The 16,073-nt window shown below is 32.7% G+C and overlaps 5 protein-coding genes across 6 annotated transcripts; 2 read left to right on the top strand and 3 right to left on the bottom strand.

Moving 5' to 3' along the window:
- Nucleotides 1-463: 463 nt before the first annotated feature.
- Nucleotides 464-4,088, bottom strand: LOC128392886 (serine/threonine-protein kinase Nek8-like). Its single transcript, XM_053352971.1, has 9 exons — nt 3,751-4,088; nt 3,116-3,597; nt 2,922-3,050; nt 2,648-2,865; nt 2,455-2,557; nt 1,567-2,400; nt 1,354-1,501; nt 877-1,295; nt 464-803 (listed from the first exon to the last, which is right to left on the bottom strand). The coding sequence occupies exons 1-9, from the start codon at nt 3,887-3,889 to the stop codon at nt 522-524; spliced, it is 2,754 nt and encodes a 917-aa protein (XP_053208946.1). The 5' UTR covers nt 3,890-4,088; the 3' UTR covers nt 464-521.
- Nucleotides 4,089-4,902: 814 nt separating this feature from the next.
- On the top strand, nt 4,903-7,991 carry LOC128392891 (histidine ammonia-lyase-like). Its single transcript, XM_053352978.1, has 4 exons — nt 4,903-5,063; nt 5,262-6,447; nt 7,356-7,599; nt 7,690-7,991. The coding sequence occupies exons 1-4, from the start codon at nt 5,061-5,063 to the stop codon at nt 7,892-7,894; spliced, it is 1,638 nt and encodes a 545-aa protein (XP_053208953.1). The 5' UTR covers nt 4,903-5,060; the 3' UTR covers nt 7,895-7,991.
- An 831-nt stretch (nt 7,992-8,822) lies between these two features.
- On the bottom strand, nt 8,823-10,122 carry LOC128392900 (uncharacterized). The gene is made up of 3 exons (XM_053352992.1): nt 9,879-10,122; nt 9,700-9,801; nt 8,823-9,626 (listed from the first exon to the last, which is right to left on the bottom strand). The coding sequence occupies exons 1-3, from the start codon at nt 9,982-9,984 to the stop codon at nt 9,148-9,150; spliced, it is 687 nt and encodes a 228-aa protein (XP_053208967.1). The 5' UTR covers nt 9,985-10,122; the 3' UTR covers nt 8,823-9,147.
- Nucleotides 10,123-10,294: 172 nt separating this feature from the next.
- LOC128392903 (uncharacterized) lies at nt 10,295-11,277 on the top strand. Its single transcript, XM_053352995.1, has 3 exons — nt 10,295-10,515; nt 10,571-10,684; nt 10,753-11,277. Exons 1-3 carry the CDS (start codon nt 10,440-10,442, stop codon nt 11,019-11,021), a joined length of 459 nt encoding a protein of 152 aa, XP_053208970.1. The 5' UTR covers nt 10,295-10,439; the 3' UTR covers nt 11,022-11,277.
- Nucleotides 11,278-12,008: 731 nt separating this feature from the next.
- On the bottom strand, nt 12,009-14,702 carry LOC128392889 (uncharacterized). 2 transcript variants are annotated; one of them, XM_053352976.1, is made up of 4 exons: nt 13,639-14,702; nt 12,559-13,518; nt 12,353-12,481; nt 12,009-12,284 (listed from the first exon to the last, which is right to left on the bottom strand). In XM_053352976.1, the coding sequence occupies exons 1-4, from the start codon at nt 14,466-14,468 to the stop codon at nt 12,137-12,139; spliced, it is 2,067 nt and encodes a 688-aa protein (XP_053208951.1). In that variant the 5' UTR covers nt 14,469-14,702; the 3' UTR covers nt 12,009-12,136. The 2 variants fall into 2 exon arrangements, with proteins under 2 accessions (XP_053208951.1, XP_053208950.1); XM_053352975.1 differs by having other exon boundaries at nt 12,559-14,701.
- Nucleotides 14,703-16,073: the final 1,371 nt, after the last annotated feature.

Genomic DNA, 16,073 nt, shown 5'->3' with positions numbered 1-16,073 from the left:
TAACCTTGAGAATGTTGATCATCGTCTATGAGTAACCAGGGCACAGTTGATTGGATAAGAGAAAAGAACAAAATTTATTCTCTTTTCTCCAAAAACATGACCATTCAAATTAAGAGGAAAATCTCTAAATCAGCTGAACAAATGAGATTCTCATTATGAGAATAACAAAAATTTTCTACAATCAATTCTCTTGAATTCAATAACTGTTGCTTACGATTCGTAAGTTACGAAGAGAAATTCGGAGCGACATCTACAGAGAGAATTGGAATTCACAATTAGTTGACTACTTTTATACAGTTGAAGTAATAATTGAGATCTTTCAACAATTGAACATCTTTTTTCTTAATTAATTTTTTATTCTTCCGATTGTGTTAAGTGATCGTCATTAATTGTTAATATTCATCTTTCTTTTCCAATGAATTTATGAAGGCAAAGAAAAGTTATTGTTCAACATTCGTTGGGATCGATTGTCTTTAACGATTTTATTTACATGTTGAGAGTTAGTTGATTGAGTTGGTCAATTAGATAATTATACAGAAATGACCAGTAACTTTCCTTTGCTCTCTTCGCAATTGAGCTACTTGGGTAACTAATTCACTAATTTGATTCTGATAAACATTATTTCTTTGTTGACTTTCCATCAGCTGATTGTTAAGAATTTCCATTTGCTCATGAAAAAGTTGAAAATAATTACGAAGCTCAAGTCCACGATTCGATAAAGGATAAGTTTGACACAATTCTACTTTTCGATCATCTAATTCAGTTTCCCATCTTTCAGCTTCCAATTTAATCCAATCAGGAATCTAAAATGAGTAAAGAAAAACATTAAAATCTTAAACTGGTCTAATCGATTACATCAATCAATCATTTTCTCACCTCATTTATTGATGAAATGTCTCGAGTATTGATCATAGTCATTGACATTTCCTCTTTAAGAACGGGTAATACTGAAGTATTAATGGCTCGAGATCTTTGTCGTTTAACCTCATTTACTTTACTATTTGCAGGCGATGGAATCGTTGTGTCAATTATAATATAAACTCGGTCATCATGAAAACAATGAATCGATGATAATGAAACAGTTTCACCGAATCTCAGATAAACATGAGAAGCATAAAGAGCCAAAATGGGCTGAGGCTTAAGAATATAATCCCGTCTGATTGAATTTCGAGAGGATGAAATTATCGATAAATGTTTACTTTGTTCAATTACAACTTTAGGATCACGAACCAAGAGAATCGGATAATCTGGTCCAATTTTCTCAACGATATTCATCAAAGGCTCATTCGTTTCACCTTTAAATAGATCAACATGATAACTATACGATAATCAAATGTTCAACTAATTTCTTACCTATTTTGATAACTTCCAATATCTCTGATTCATCGTGATTAACGTTAATCAACGTTTTCGCCTCTTCTTCAACCTCCCTGATTCCCCAGAAATAAACTTGATTTTCAAAGGTTTGAGCTAATAGGAAATCACTCCCAGTTTGAATTTTCTGTTGATATATAAATTGTTGAGAAAAATTAGCAAATCTGATTGTTGATCGACATTAACACTCACCGTTATTGAATTTTGTGACATCTTTGGTAGTAACGAAATCTTTTCAGCGATCATGTTTGAACCTTTGGCTATTCGTCCAGTCTCATTAAGTCCTAATACTAATAGAGAACCATTTTGAAGGAGAACTAAAGTGTTTCGATTACTTAAACTAATCGAGTTAACTTTATCTTTTATACTTCGAACAATTTTTGGAACATAAATTCGGGTAAAGTTCATTTTCTTGATCAACGATTTCTCTTGTATTCCAATCTTGTTGTGTTCATTTGAACCGCAGGCCCAAATGATTTCACGATCATCGATGAACATTGTTGCATCCGAACCAGTGAATACTCGTTTAATTATTATATTTGGAGGGAAATTAACTGCTGTTGGTACTTTAATATTAACTGGTTCCTCGGCGATTCCAAGTTGTCCATCTATGTTTCGACCCCAGGCCATTGCTTGTCCTTCATCGGTAACAATCATTACATGCCGTGGACCTGAGGCAATGTCGCAAACATTATAGCCCATTAGTTCATTGATTATTTTCGGTATATAACAATTATCCTCAGTTTCATATCCAAGGCAGCAAGATTCAGCTGATCCACATGATAGTACGAGGCCATTTTTACAGATAAAGATACTGAAACCTTCACCAGCGACCAGTTTGGTTACAAATTTACCAGAAAGTTCATCAACCAGAGTTGGTTTGGAAACCCAATCAACTAAACCTGATCCCATTGGACTTATCGTCTTTGGTTGACCCAAACCAAGTTGACCTTTTCCCGATTGACCCCAAGCATAAACAGACAAATTGTCGGTCAAGGCTAAGAAATGAGTAGAGCTTCGAGCAAACTGTCCGAAAACTTATAATTAATGCCCAATCAAATTCGTAATTGAATCACTCACTTGTTTAATCCTCTCATTAAAAGGTAAATCAATTTTAGTCAACGATAGGTTTGGTTCTCGGAGGTTGACCTCAAATACTAGCGATCTCCATAGTTTCATTGATCTAGTTAATTACATGGAATAATTAAAATTGATCAGAAATTACTAAGAAATTAGGACGTTTCAATGGACTATTAATTGATTATCAACAAACCTGTACAGTTGGTCGGCAGCTAACATGGCACCGGTTGAGATTTCGTTTGAATAAAGTTCATTTTCATATCGATTGAGACGCGATTTGATCAAAAGTTCAGAAACTTCATTCTGAATCTCATGAGCATGAGGACGAAGTGTTGGATTGTGTTGTAACATTTCACCAATTAACTTCTGAAATCGAGCTGAATATGAACGTTTAACTGGATCATATTTACCCTTTTGAAAGAAACAATTAGCATAATACAATTTACTTTGATTCTAATTCTAATTACCTTAATTATCTTATTAACTAAAGCTGATAAATTGGTTCCTTCGAAAGTTTTCTGAAGACAGGCCATCTCATAGAGAATACAACCTAAAGCCCAAATATCGGTCTTCTTATCGTACGATTTACCTTCAATCTTGAAACGAGCAAAGTTCAATTAATGATTAGTAAATCATTCGTATTTAAATCTAATCATCTTACCATTTCTGGACTAATGTAGTGAGGTGTTCCTACAACGGTCGATGCTCCCGCTCTATGAGTTCCAAGAATTTTAGAAATACCAAAATCGCCGATCTTAAATATCTTATCAATGGTCATGAATATATTGGCCGTTTTCAGATCACGATGAAGGATATTCCGATCATGGATATAAGTGATTCCCATGACAATTTGATTGAAAATTGTGAGTATTTCAAATTCCTTCAATGGTTTTGACAATGAGGATAAAAATTCTGCCAAATTTCCGCCTTCACAATACTCCATTTCGATTAACAATTTACCTTCCCATTCATAATTATTATAAAACGAGACGATATTTGGATGGTCAAGAATGGACAGAACTTTAACTTCGTTAATGGCCAATAATCGTTCCGATGCATTCATGTAGGTCACATCGACCTCCTTAATTACAACTAAATCACCATCAGATCGCCTTCGGTATAATATTGCCGTTCCAAAAGCTCCTAAAGTACACAAAAGGATCAGAGAGATAGATTAGTTAATCATCAAGTCAATTTGTCTCCATTAACAACATAAAACAACAAAATATGAGAGATTTTTTTTTTATTGGAAATTGATTGATTATTGATAAACAGTTAATTCAACAATTAACTTACCTTTTCCGACAACTCTAACCTTCTCATAATCTTCCCAGAAAACATTTCTTGATGATAAATCAGCTGAACGATAATTAGAATCATTTTGAATTGTTTTAAGGGATTTACTGTTGAAAGAAAATGATTTAAAGTCAACCATTGATTGAGAATCAGGTAAATTAACCTTAATCAATGACTCTCTCTATCTCTCCCATTCTCTCTCATTTATCTTTCTCTTTCATTTTCTCTGTCTCTTTTTCTTTGTTTTAATTAGTAAATCTTTACCAATCAAATTAATAGAAAAGATAATTAATCTAATATTGAGAGCGAATTATGAAAAGAGAGAGAGAGACATTGATGTCACTGATGATTAACTGATTGTCTGTATTAATCAGTGAAGTGATTTAAAGGTAAATAGGTGAAGGTGAAAGGTGATGATGAGGTAAATTAAATTCTATGGTTATTATTGATCGTTAACAAGTGATAGAGTGATTTTGGGGAGAGAAGACAATTAACTTAATCTCTATCCCTCATAATCTTTTAATCCTTAAATTTTTGTTGCAACAATTAAGGTGAAACAAGAAAACTTTGCAAATTATTATACAAACAAATTCACCTTAAGATTAAAAGATTAACAATAAAATAATATTGCAAAAGGATTTACCTTTTAAATTTATGGAGCTAATTGAGACGATTGACCAACAGCAATTAAGTTAATTACTTGGAAAACTTTACGATTGTAAAGTTTTTTGCTGTTTCATCAGTTGATCAACTCAAGAATAATAAACCAAGTGAGAGAAATAAAAAGATGACGGAAATTAACTAATCAATTAGACAAATCGAAATCTGTCCACTAATTAACTAAATCAAGTGCCTAAATTAATCTGGATTCAAAATCTTTAATTACTTTGTTTATTAATTAAGAGTATTGGTTAGAGTAAACAAAGAGAGAAAAGGAAAATAGTTACAATCGATTGTGGTTAATTATCCAAATCGACCATAGAGAACAATTTAATCGTTACTATTGATTTAATAGAAAAAAAATTCGAAAATAGTTAAATTGATTGTGAGCAATTAAATTTAATTCCATTTGAAAAGAAAAATTAACAAACTGTTGATTGCGAAAAAGAAGAGAGTTCGGAGCGACACCTACATAGAATTTGATTTAAATTTTGTTCTTTCATTTTTCTCTCAATTAGTTGAATCCTTTTCTCCAAGTGAAGTAATTAAAATCTTTTAGCATCTTTTTTTTCTTATTCAATTGTAATTTTCTCTAATTAATTTGTTTTTTTCTTGTAATTAAGTATCAGCTTAATACAATTTATTCGGAAATGGTGAGTAATTAAAAAGATTTTAATTCAATAATTGTATCTTTTTTAATTTGGTTTCTTTGCTTTTTTCAAAAATCAACTTTGACTCTTTCATTTTTCTATTCTAAATTAATTCTTTTATTTGTCTCAATTTGGTCAATTTTTTGTTCTCCCTCCATCTTTGTCTGTTATTGAATTGCTTTTGTTTGTTCTCTCTTCTAGAAATACGTTTTATTGGATGGTGAAAGTCTTGAGACTAGTGATTTACTTGAGATTGGTTATGGCCGTTTGAAGGTTCGTTTGACTTCTGAGGCTGAAATTAAAGTAAAAAAAGGTCGTGATCTTTTAGAATCTATTTTGAAAGAGAATAAGGTTGCCTATGGTGTTAACACTGGATTTGGTAAATTTGCTAACAAGGTGATACCAAACGATTGTCTTGAACAGTTACAGTTAAATCTGGTCCGTAGTCATGCTGCCGGTGTTGGTAATCCACTTACACCTGATAGGGTTAGAAGGTTACTTGCTTTACGAATCAATGTTCTTTCCAAAGGACATTCTGGTATCTCTTTGGAAACATTGAGACAATTAATTGACGCTTTCAATGCCTCATGTCTCTCATGGGTACCCGAAAAGGGTACAGTCGGTGCTTCTGGTGATTTAGCGCCATTGGCTCATCTAGCATTGGGTATGTTAGGTGAGGGTCAAATGTGGTCACCTGAAACTGGTTGGGCAAATGCTTCCCATGTTCTTGAAACACATGATCTTAAACCAATCAGGTTAAAGGCTAAAGAGGGTTTAGCTTTACTCAATGGAACCCAATTAATTACTTCACTTGGTGCTGAAGCGGTTGAAATGTCTGCCAGTATTGCTCTTCAGGCTGACATAGTTGCTGCTTTATCTCTTGAGGTTCTAAAAGGTACTTCTCGTGCATTTGATGCTGACATTCATCGTATTCGTCCTCATCGAGGTCAAATTATGGTTGCCAAGCGACTTCGATCTCTTTTACACTCTGATATTCATCCATCAGAAATCGCCGAGTCTCATAGATTTTGTGATCGTGTTCAAGATGCTTATACGATTCGTTGTTGTCCCCAAGTTCATGGTATTGTTCATGATACTATTACTTTTGTCAAAGATGTTATCACTACCGAGATGAATTCGGCTACAGATAATCCGCTTGTTTTCCCAGAAAGATCTGAAATTATCTCTGGAGGTAATTTTCACGGTGAATATCCTGCCAAAGTATTAGATTATTTAACAATTGGAGTTCATGAATTAGCGGCAATGTCAGAAAGACGGATTGAAAGATTGGTTAATCCTGCTTTATCCGGTCTTCCGGCTTTTCTGGTTGAAAATGGTGGATTAAATTCTGGATTTATGATTGCTCATTGTACCGCTGCAGCCTTGGGTAAGTCGTTCGTTTTTCTTAGCAACTAAATTATCATTATTATCATTTCCACAAAATCTTCTTTGATTTTTATCATTAACACTTTTTTTTTGAGGTGTTAATGATTAATTTTATGTGCAAGTTATATTTTTTAACACCAGTAGTGTGAGTTATCAATCCAATTAAATGAGCTAATTTTTTATCAATGGCAAAATTTTACTATTCTAGACATAGAAAATACTGAATCATATTTTTATTATACATTTTATATTATTAGTTAAGTTGTGATGTATACATACACTGTATTAAATCACTACTTAACTATTATGATTACTTTGAGGTTTTTCCCATGTGATATTATGAACAATCTGATTGATCAGCAATCTGCGACATTAATACGCAAAAGTGATTATGTAGACCTGTTTTTTAATGTAGACCTAAAGATAATCTTATTTTTCCATCAACAATTTTGATTATATAGAATGATTTTATCTTTATTGCTATTATAATGATGAAATAATCTTATTTAATTACCACAAATTAAATTTCATAATGAAAACTGTGCCAAACCAAACACAATGATAGGAAATTACATGGACAAGAAAATCTTGATTTTTTTTTGTAGTTTTTTTTAACAGTAATTAACTAAATTAGAAAAACAAAACAATTAACTATTAATTTGTGAGTTCAATTACATTGATTACAAAAAGAGGACTCTTAACAAGTATAAAAGAAAATTATAATCACCATCAATATCTAATTATCGTTGAAATTGATTATTATTTCTATCGAACAATCTAATCAACTATTTTGATCACTTTCTATGTGCGTAATTTTTTTTTCTCAATCTGTGGATCTTTGCTCTTACATTTCCTCCTGATAAACATAAATTAATCTCATCTAATCTTGATTCTTATCATCACAATTAGTTTCAGAAAACAAAGTATTATGTCACCCGGCTTCAGTTGATTCATTGTCAACCTCTGCTGGAACTGAAGATCATGTATCAATGGGTGGATATGCTGCTAGAAAAGCACTTACCGTTGTAGAAAATGTTGAAAGAGTAATCGCCATTGAACTTTTAGCTGCATGTCAGGCGATCGAATTCCTCAGGCCACTTAAATCAACAAAACCATTAGAAGCCGTTTATGCATTGGTTCGAGATGTTGTCAAGTAAGTTTACATAATAATTTGCCAAGAGATTTCAATACAATCAATTTTGAGTTAACTTTTTTCCTCTCTCCAATTGATTCATTTTCACAGACCATGGGATAAAGATAGATTCATGGCTCCGGACATTGATGCTGCTACTCAATTACTTAGGGAAAATAAAATATTCGATGTAGTTCAACCTTTTATGGATCTGTACGATGAAAGATATTCAGGATATAAAGCGGACTCACCAACCTCGTCCTTTTCAATTGACCACAGGGCGAAACGACGTAAAGCTGAGATTCATTTTGCATAAATTGTAATTTCAAACAATTTAGATTATAGATTAACATTTACAATCTAATTTCAGTTTTACAATATTTACAATAAGTAAGAAAACAAAAACATGAACACTTAGGGTAAACCCAATTGAAATCAAGAAACAAATTAATACCAGAGAAAGGAATCAATTTACAATCAAATTATTTTTGTTTACAATTTTACCAATCAATTATTACAATCAAATCAATTTACACAATTTACCATAGATTTAACCTGTTACATTTTAAAGCTTGAACAACAACAACAACAAACTTCAAACAATCAGGTAAATTGATAATTTAAAAGCATCTCTACATTTAATACTACGATTATGTCAAGTTTTTAAATTATTATCATTAAATTAAATCTAATTTCTTATATTAAAAACAAAAATGTAAACAGATTAAAAATCACATAAATTGTTACAACCAACAATTAAAATTTTCTCCCACAGACAAATCAATCAGTCCTAAGGAGGGAGCCAAAGAGATAGAGGGAGATAATTAATTTACCTGTTTACTCAGGTACAGGTATACTTACACTTACACAGTACATTTGAACTTGAAATCTATGAAGGTCAATTGTTTTCTCTGAAACAAAAAACTCATCGAACTCAAAATAGCCTAAACATTGTACTCGGACACTGTTATTATAATTCTAATCATCATCATCATAAAAGTCTAGTAATTTACCTTAGAGCAATTGTTGATTAAATTGTACGAAAAACTTTTAAGCCGGTTTATTATCCATAGAATTTACAATTAGTCCTTGATTCGTTTCATCTTTTGATTCAATTTTCTACCCTTGAGAAATTGATTGATTCAATTTCTCAATCAAATTGAAATCGATTCATTTTTTATTTAAACCATACAATTAACTATTATTCGTAATAGTTATGTAGTTAATTGTAAAAGTAAACAAAAAGGTTAATATACTTTTCGTTAATTTGATTGGTCAAGTTTTACTTTTATTCTAGAAAATTGAATTACATGTATTAATAGATTATTAATTGTAACGATTATCATAGACACTTAAATTGAAACTTAATTCTCAGTTTAACTGTACTCATAATGGTCAGAGGCAATTAACTGATTAAATAATAATAATAATTGATGATAATTTGATTCAAGGATAATCGATCATCAGGATTATCAAGTTAAGAAGGTTTAATTTTGATTGACAAATTAAAGGAGTAAGAGGGAAAACTGTTTCGCAATTTGTTGAAATTGATTGTTGATAATCAGCCAATTAATTATCGATGATATTTTTATCAAATGTGAAAGATGAACCAATCGGTCGGGCGTTTTCTAGGCCAATATAAGTGGACTGGGGCTGATAGGGTTTAGCGGTCGTGTAGATCGGTCGGGATGTTGTCCCATAAATGTTTCCTTGTTGATTGTTGATGTAAGGTCGAGGTGTGGTCGTTGTGTAATCATATGTTTCTCTGGTGTATCTGATGTAAGTGTTTAAAAGGAAGCGGCTACAGGCCACACAGTAGCCCCTTGAATCGGTAAATCGAGCTTGAAAGGTAAAGTAATCGGTACGATCATCATCAGGTAGATAACGACGACGGACACCAGCGGAAAAACATCGAGGGACATTGGCCTCTAATTCACAGTAATTACTGTTATCGGCACAAGTAGTTCGTTGGACAGTATCGATGTCGTAGTTGTTTCCATAACCATCGACGGCAGTTAACTGCAGATTCACCGCTGATACCGATTTGTCTACAATTAAAGAGCAAAGTTTCAATATTATTCTTAATTGGAAATATTTTAGACAATTAAACTAATTACTTACCTGGTGTTAGAATGAATTGAAATGAGAGACCATTAACTTTGCCAAAGAAACATGGTTCCTCTGTACAGTTAATTGCGACAACTGAATTTAACAATGGAGCAGCTAAATAAAATCCAATTAAAGAGGTAATTTAATTACTTCTTGATTGTTGATGATTTAATTGTCGGGTTAAAATTTACCTGTGTTTGGACAAGGCCTTAAATCCCTTATGGTTAATGAAGTTACCAAGCCAATGATTAGGAATCCATTAATTATTAGGAAAATTGATTCTGATGGTTTGATCATTTTTAACTTTTAATTGCAATTAACTTGTTTGATTTACAATTAGACTTCTTGATTAAGCTCTGATTCGTTAATAAACTTTAATTAATTACATGATTGTGTTGATCTCTTTTTGTTTTCATCAGTGGTTTGGTTAACACATTTACGAATTGATTTAAATTGATGATTAACTAATCACTGGAAACCACTTGTGGATTACGAGGCCGAATTAATTAAATTAAATTGTGTACAGATTTCTAATTAATCGGGACAATGATCTGTATTCAAACCCGTTGATTACCATTAATTTAAAGGAACTACAGATGCTAATTAATTAATTAACATTAAATGTGTTGGTTCAATCGTTTGTTTCATGATTATGACAATTAAAACGCTAACAACAAGTATTCAATTTGATTAAGAAACTAATTGTTAACAATTGATTCTCTTTAAGTTAAGAAACAAATAATTAATCAATTATGATCGCGATTGTTTTATCATTATTGGGATTGTTTGTCTCTGCCAATGGAATCCAAGTTAAATATAATGATTGTGGTAAGAATTAAGATGTTAATCATTACAACAATTAACTCGTTTTCTCTAATCAAAGGTAATCCAAGAAGTGATTCCATTTTCCGTTCAATTGTGATCTTGGGATGTCGACAACAACCTTGCGTCTTTAGTTCACAGAAGAATCTTGATTTTGAGATGGAGATCATATTAGGTAATTATTGATTAATTTTCGCTGATTCCTTAGATCTTTAATTGTGAAATTTTCATTCCAATCTACAGATGAGACTGTAAGTCACTTCCAGGTTCAAATAGATGCTCGAAGCTACGAATATGGTACAACCAAATCTTTGTCGACTTATACACTTCAACCACCAAATTGTAATTCGAGCAAATGTAAGATTCGAGCGAATGACATTCGTTGTATTCACCCAAGTTTAAGGCTTTCCGATCGACCGCCCGCAAATATTGACCTTTTCGTGAGTATTTATGACCAAGATCGTCGTAATTTGGGCTGCGCTGCATTCTCACTTCGAGTGAAAGATAATTAGAAAGCGAAAAAGAGAAGAAAAAACCAAAACAAAGAATCAGGGAAACACCAACAAGTTGATTCGATTCGATTCGATCATTGGTAATCTATGGACAGTTTTTTCCGCATCGAAAGCAAATCAACCTGAACAGAAGAAAACATTGAGATAAACAGTTAATTGTTGAAATAGATGATTACCTGAAAATGGAATAAATTTAAAAGAGAAAATAAATTCAATCCAATTTTCTGATTCTAAATAAAAGTTTTCACCTTTACAATTGTACATTTACCTTTTCCTCGATTAAACCGATCACTTTATAATCACTTATTGAGTTTAATTAGTGAAAACCACAAATCCAAAAGCGGGAAAAATAATCAAACAAAAATCGATAAGAACTTAATTTTCTGAATTTATATCGGTGATCGAATTCAGAATCTATTTATTTGAAAGTTTTCGTTTCTTCTGATTTTCTAATTCACTCTAATTGTTTCGTTCCTCGAAAAATCGCCGGTTGATGATGTTAAATCATTGAAATCTACTGGAAATGATTTAATTTCGTGTGAAATTTACAGTCACCCAGTTGGTGATTTACGTGATTTAGTTAATGAATTTCCATTGAAATCTTTACACGATGTGTTGATTAACCGAGCGCAGAATAGACCGTTCATGGTTGGACCAATGGACGATAAGTCGAAAATGTTCAAATTCCAAGTGACCAATGTCATCTATTCGGATGAAAGTGAACAATCAACCGAATCAAAGTTACTCTTTAGTAAATTGTTTTCCGAATACAAATTGAAAACTAATCATGAGAAGGTTTTTCCAATCGATGAACCAATAACGACTCTTGGTGATTGTTATCATATTTGCGAATCGTCAGTCAATTTATCATTAACTAACTCTGGTAATTGTTACGTTAAAAAACGTTTGCTGATCTATCAATAGATCAACAAATAACAACAATCATCACTTCTGCTGGTGGTGGATTGATAGCAATTGTTATGGTGATTCACTTAATTGTTGGATTTATTTATGGTTTGGTTGGTGAATACATTTATTATTTGGAATAACATTGATGGTAAGATTTATGAGAGTATAATAATGGTGATACCAATATCGGTTGTGGATTGGACATGCTAATGTCTGATAGAGAGTCTAATAGCCTTTGACTTATGACCACTTCGCCAATCGAAGATGAACTTTTTGGCCGTTTCAACTATTTGACCAATGTATTTATAGGATCCAGAGGGAACTGATCTAATCTTTTTATGAAAAAGATGATACCTGAAAAATTAGAACAATATTAATATTTATTACAATCAAAGTATATAAATCAAAATAAATTTACTTACGGGTAAAGTTTGAGATCAGCTTTGTGAATACCGAATTTAACTTTAATCGTGTCATTTGGATAATTTAGGAGATCGAAGCACAAAATAAGCCAAAGAGAGTATCTCAGACCTTTGATTTCAAAAGAGATCCTGTGAAAATAAGATTTATATTGTTAAAACTGAATTGGAAAAAACAATCGAATCGAAAATCAATTTTGAATACTTACTCAAAATTAGCAATATTGGCGTTTATGATTTTCCATTCATGAAAACGACAAACATTAAGCAGATCAACAAAAAGAGCTGCAATTTGATGGAAAATCTTTTGAAGATCATTAATGATCGTTGACAATAAGGCTGTTGTTGTTCCTTTTTGTTTCTTGAACTGGTCGAATTTAATGGCCACTGTCTTCTTGATTAAACGAATCAATTTATCATCTGATTTAGTTAAATGATGAACACTATATTCACTTAATTGGGCTAATCCTTGAGAGTTGATTTTCTTATCAATACAAGATTCAATTGTGATGTCTTCCAATTTAACTTCGGCAGTGTCAATATTGGATACCGAATATTTTAAATGAATGAGAAAATTTCCGTTCATAAATTTCAAAACGGCACCATCGTGATCTAATATAACGACAAACTTGTGGAATCTTGGATCGATTAATGAAAGATCTATATTAGCTTCAGGTACTTTCGTGAAGATTGAGTTATCAATAAAGTTGAAAACATCATCACCACTCGTTGATTCATCTTCAACCATCGAAACATCATCAACAAATAAAGAGCCAACGAAGGTTGAGTTGTGTTCGATTTGTTGAGAAACTTCTTCTTCTGAGCTCAATTCGAGAGTTGATTTTTTATCAACATAAAAAAGGATTGAGTCGTCATATCTGCTCTCGAAAGTGGAATAATCTTTACGAGAAAATTCAATTGAAGCACAAGAGCTTTGTTCTGTTGATCCAGAATCACTGAGAGAGATCAGCGAAGTGTTCGCAGAATGAGCTGGTAAATTGATTGATGATGAATTAGTTGGTAAGGTGGTGTGTGATGGCGAGTTGGTTGGCGAGGTGATGGGTAATGGTGATGGTGATGGCGATGGTGAGTTAGTTGATGAGGAGGTTGTCAAGTTTACTGGTGATGGTGAGGGTAAGTTGGCTGGTAAGGTTGTGTGTGATGGTGAGGTGGTTGGCAAGTTTATTGGTGAGTTGGCTGGTGATGGTGATGGTGAGTTAGTTGACGAGGAAGTTGGTAAAATGATTGATGAAGTGGTTGGCGAGTTGGTTGGTAACTTAACTGGTGAGGTGGTGATTGATGGCGATGTTGATGTTGATGGTGAGGGTGAGTTGGTTGGTGATTTGTTCGGTGAGGTAGCTGGTAAATTGACTGGTGATGGTGAGATGGCTGGTAAGGTAGTGGGTGAGGTGGTTGGTAAGTTAACTGATGAGGTGGTGTGTGATGGCGATGGTGATGGTGAGTTAGTTGGCGAGGTGGTTGGTGAGTTTACTGGTGATGGTGATGGTAAGTTGGTTGGTAAGGTTGTGTTTGATGGTGAGTTGGTCGGTGATTTGTTCGGTGATGGTGAGTTAGTTGGCGAGGTGGTTGGTAAGTTAACTGGTGAGTTGGCTGGTGATGGTGATGGTGAGTTAGTTGACGAGGAAGTTGGTAAAATGATTGATGAAGTGGTTGGCGAGTTGGTTGGTAACTTAACTGGTGAGGTGGTGTGTGATGGTGATGTTGATGGTGATGGTGAATTGGTTGGTAAGTTGACTGGTGATGGTGAGTTAGTTGATGAGGTTGGCGAGTTGGTTGGTAAGATGGGTGAAGAGACTGGCGATGGTGAAGGTGATTGTGATGGTGATTGTGATGGCGATTGTGATGGTGAAGTAAAAGAAATCACCATATTACAATCATAAAGCGTAGTGTTATGGACAGAATCAGATTCTTCCAGAGTCAACATCATCTCATCCAGTGATGGTGTTAGCTCATCGGCGATTTTCTCATGATACGTTCTTGTAGTTCCATCTTCATAAAGTTCTTGAAAAACCATATTTTGTGAAAAAGAAATTCTTTTCTTTTTCTTCACTTGTTGATACAAAGAACATGAAAGGATCGATGGTATTTCTTGTGACATATTGATATCGACAAAGTGGAAAACAAATTTTTGACAAAAATCACAAAAATTAGAATGGTAACAATTAAATTTACTAAATAAATTGATTGAAATATTTAATCACAAGCAAAAGTAGTTTGACAAAGCGAAAGTTATAAACCAACTGACTATTTCAAAATTTGAAAATTCGGTTGCGAATCGGTCGTCATAGTAACTGAGCTTCGGCGCGAAGTTTAAGCTTTAAGTTAATTTCGAAGGAAAATGAAAATGATTATTGGAGAAAACTATGTGATTCGTTAATATGATGACAAATAGAAATTCCATTAACTCTCAAAATCGTTAATGGTTTACGTTGGAAATAATATCGACGGAAACGATGAGAACGCTTTTTGGCCACCAAGCCCATAAAAGTGTGACTATGAGTCTTTTCAATAACTGTCGCTTCCACATGAACCAAATTACGATCTAGCAAAGGTCTTCCAACGAGAGTTAATTTATCATTTCCAATCATCATTATCTTTTCCAATTTAATTCTATCACCAGGATTAGCAGGTAAATATTGTTAATCATCATTGTTAACTAATCAAGGTGGTAATTAATAGTAAATCGGTGGTGGTAGTAATAGGAATCAAGGAATAGATTTAGATGAGATGATGATTATCAGGGTGGGAAAGTGGATGGTCAATGTATTAAATGGTCAATCAAGGCAATTCCACAATTAATTAAATTGTAAGCAAAATAATCAAGCAAAAAAATAATAATAATAATTAACATTTTATTAACTGTACATTGAGACAAAAAAATCAGTGCATCACTTGCAGGTAAGATGATGATGATGATCAAGGTGAGCAGTTGAACCAAAGTGAAATCTTTGTAATAATCAAATTTGATTGTTGATTGTAAATACACATGAATTAAACACTAATTATAGATTTTTTCCCGTTGGTATAAATACCTGGTGATTGGTGGAAAGGTAAAAGTTTATATTGATTAGTATCTGATGATATATAATTAACTGATTGATGATTGTTAATTAGTATTAATTAACTTACGAGATCTGTTGTTCCCTCTCGACATCCAGTTTGAAATCTTAGTCGACGTTCAACTAAAGGGCGATCTTTATAACCAACATAACGAATCTAAACAAAATGTGATAACGACAATTAATCAATCGATTTGAAGTTAATTAACTTATAATGTTTAACATACCTCCTTAATCGACGAAATAGTTCATCGGATTCAAATTTATCCTTCTGATTGGAAACAACTTTTGGTACTGAGAAAAGTTGTTTAGGTAATCGTTCAAAAATGGTTGGAGTTTCAAATGGAAGCATTTTGTTTGGTGGTTGTAATTGTTATACGAAAACAAATTCAAGAGAAATTGAATTAACTATCAAAATGGTTAACACACAATTATCATGAGATGATTGAGAATTTAGGATTTTTTGTTGGAGTTTAAAATTCACTTTTATTGATTGAGATTATCTCCTTATAATCCAACCAATAAAACAATGAGGTAATATCTTTGAATAGGATGAGGATGAAAACGATAAGAAGATGAGGATGATATTACAATATTAACGACATGAAATGTTAGGGACTCAAGTCGCTTATCAAGTCGAGTGT

This window comes from Panonychus citri, unplaced genomic scaffold (genome assembly GCF_014898815.1).
Source record: "Panonychus citri isolate SS breed McGregor unplaced genomic scaffold, ASM1489881v1 Contig00137, whole genome shotgun sequence".
Classification (NCBI taxonomy): Eukaryota; Metazoa; Arthropoda; class Arachnida; order Trombidiformes; family Tetranychidae; genus Panonychus; species Panonychus citri.
This window is presented reverse-complemented; position numbering and strand designations above follow the sequence as displayed.

Excerpts from the sequence above, each read along its gene's own strand:
- LOC128392886 (XM_053352971.1), bottom strand. The coding sequence starts at position 3,889 with ATGGTTGACTTTAAATCATTTTCTTTCAACAGTAAATCCCTTAAAACA. Across the intron at positions 3,051-3,115 it reads ACTACATTAGTCCAGAAATG|ATTGAAGGTAAATCGTACGA; the intron begins GTAAGATGATTA and ends GCTCGTTTCAAG. Across the intron at positions 1,296-1,353 it reads ATTGGAAGTTATCAAAATAG|GTGAAACGAATGAGCCTTTG; the intron begins GTAAGAAATTAG and ends ATCTATTTAAAG.
- LOC128392891 (XM_053352978.1), top strand. Across the intron at positions 6,448-7,355 it reads TTGTACCGCTGCAGCCTTGG|TTTCAGAAAACAAAGTATTA; the intron begins GTAAGTCGTTCG and ends CATCACAATTAG. Across the intron at positions 7,600-7,689 it reads TTGGTTCGAGATGTTGTCAA|ACCATGGGATAAAGATAGAT; the intron begins GTAAGTTTACAT and ends TCATTTTCACAG.
- LOC128392900 (XM_053352992.1), bottom strand. The coding sequence starts at position 9,984 with ATGATCAAACCATCAGAATCAATTTTCCTAATAATTAATGGATTCCTA. Across the intron at positions 9,802-9,878 it reads AAGGCCTTGTCCAAACACAG|CTGCTCCATTGTTAAATTCA; the intron begins GTAAATTTTAAC and ends GATTTTATTTAG. Across the intron at positions 9,627-9,699 it reads TCAATTCATTCTAACACCAG|ACAAATCGGTATCAGCGGTG; the intron begins GTAAGTAATTAG and ends CTTTAATTGTAG.
- LOC128392903 (XM_053352995.1), top strand. The coding sequence starts at position 10,440 with ATGATCGCGATTGTTTTATCATTATTGGGATTGTTTGTCTCTGCCAAT. Across the intron at positions 10,516-10,570 it reads AGTTAAATATAATGATTGTG|GTAATCCAAGAAGTGATTCC; the intron begins GTAAGAATTAAG and ends CTCTAATCAAAG. Across the intron at positions 10,685-10,752 it reads TGAGATGGAGATCATATTAG|ATGAGACTGTAAGTCACTTC; the intron begins GTAATTATTGAT and ends TCCAATCTACAG.
- LOC128392889 (XM_053352975.1), bottom strand. The coding sequence starts at position 14,468 with ATGTCACAAGAAATACCATCGATCCTTTCATGTTCTTTGTATCAACAA. Across the intron at positions 12,482-12,558 it reads GCCAATATTGCTAATTTTGA|GATCTCTTTTGAAATCAAAG; the intron begins GTAAGTATTCAA and ends TTATTTTCACAG. Across the intron at positions 12,285-12,352 it reads GCTGATCTCAAACTTTACCC|GTATCATCTTTTTCATAAAA; the intron begins GTAAGTAAATTT and ends CTAATTTTTCAG.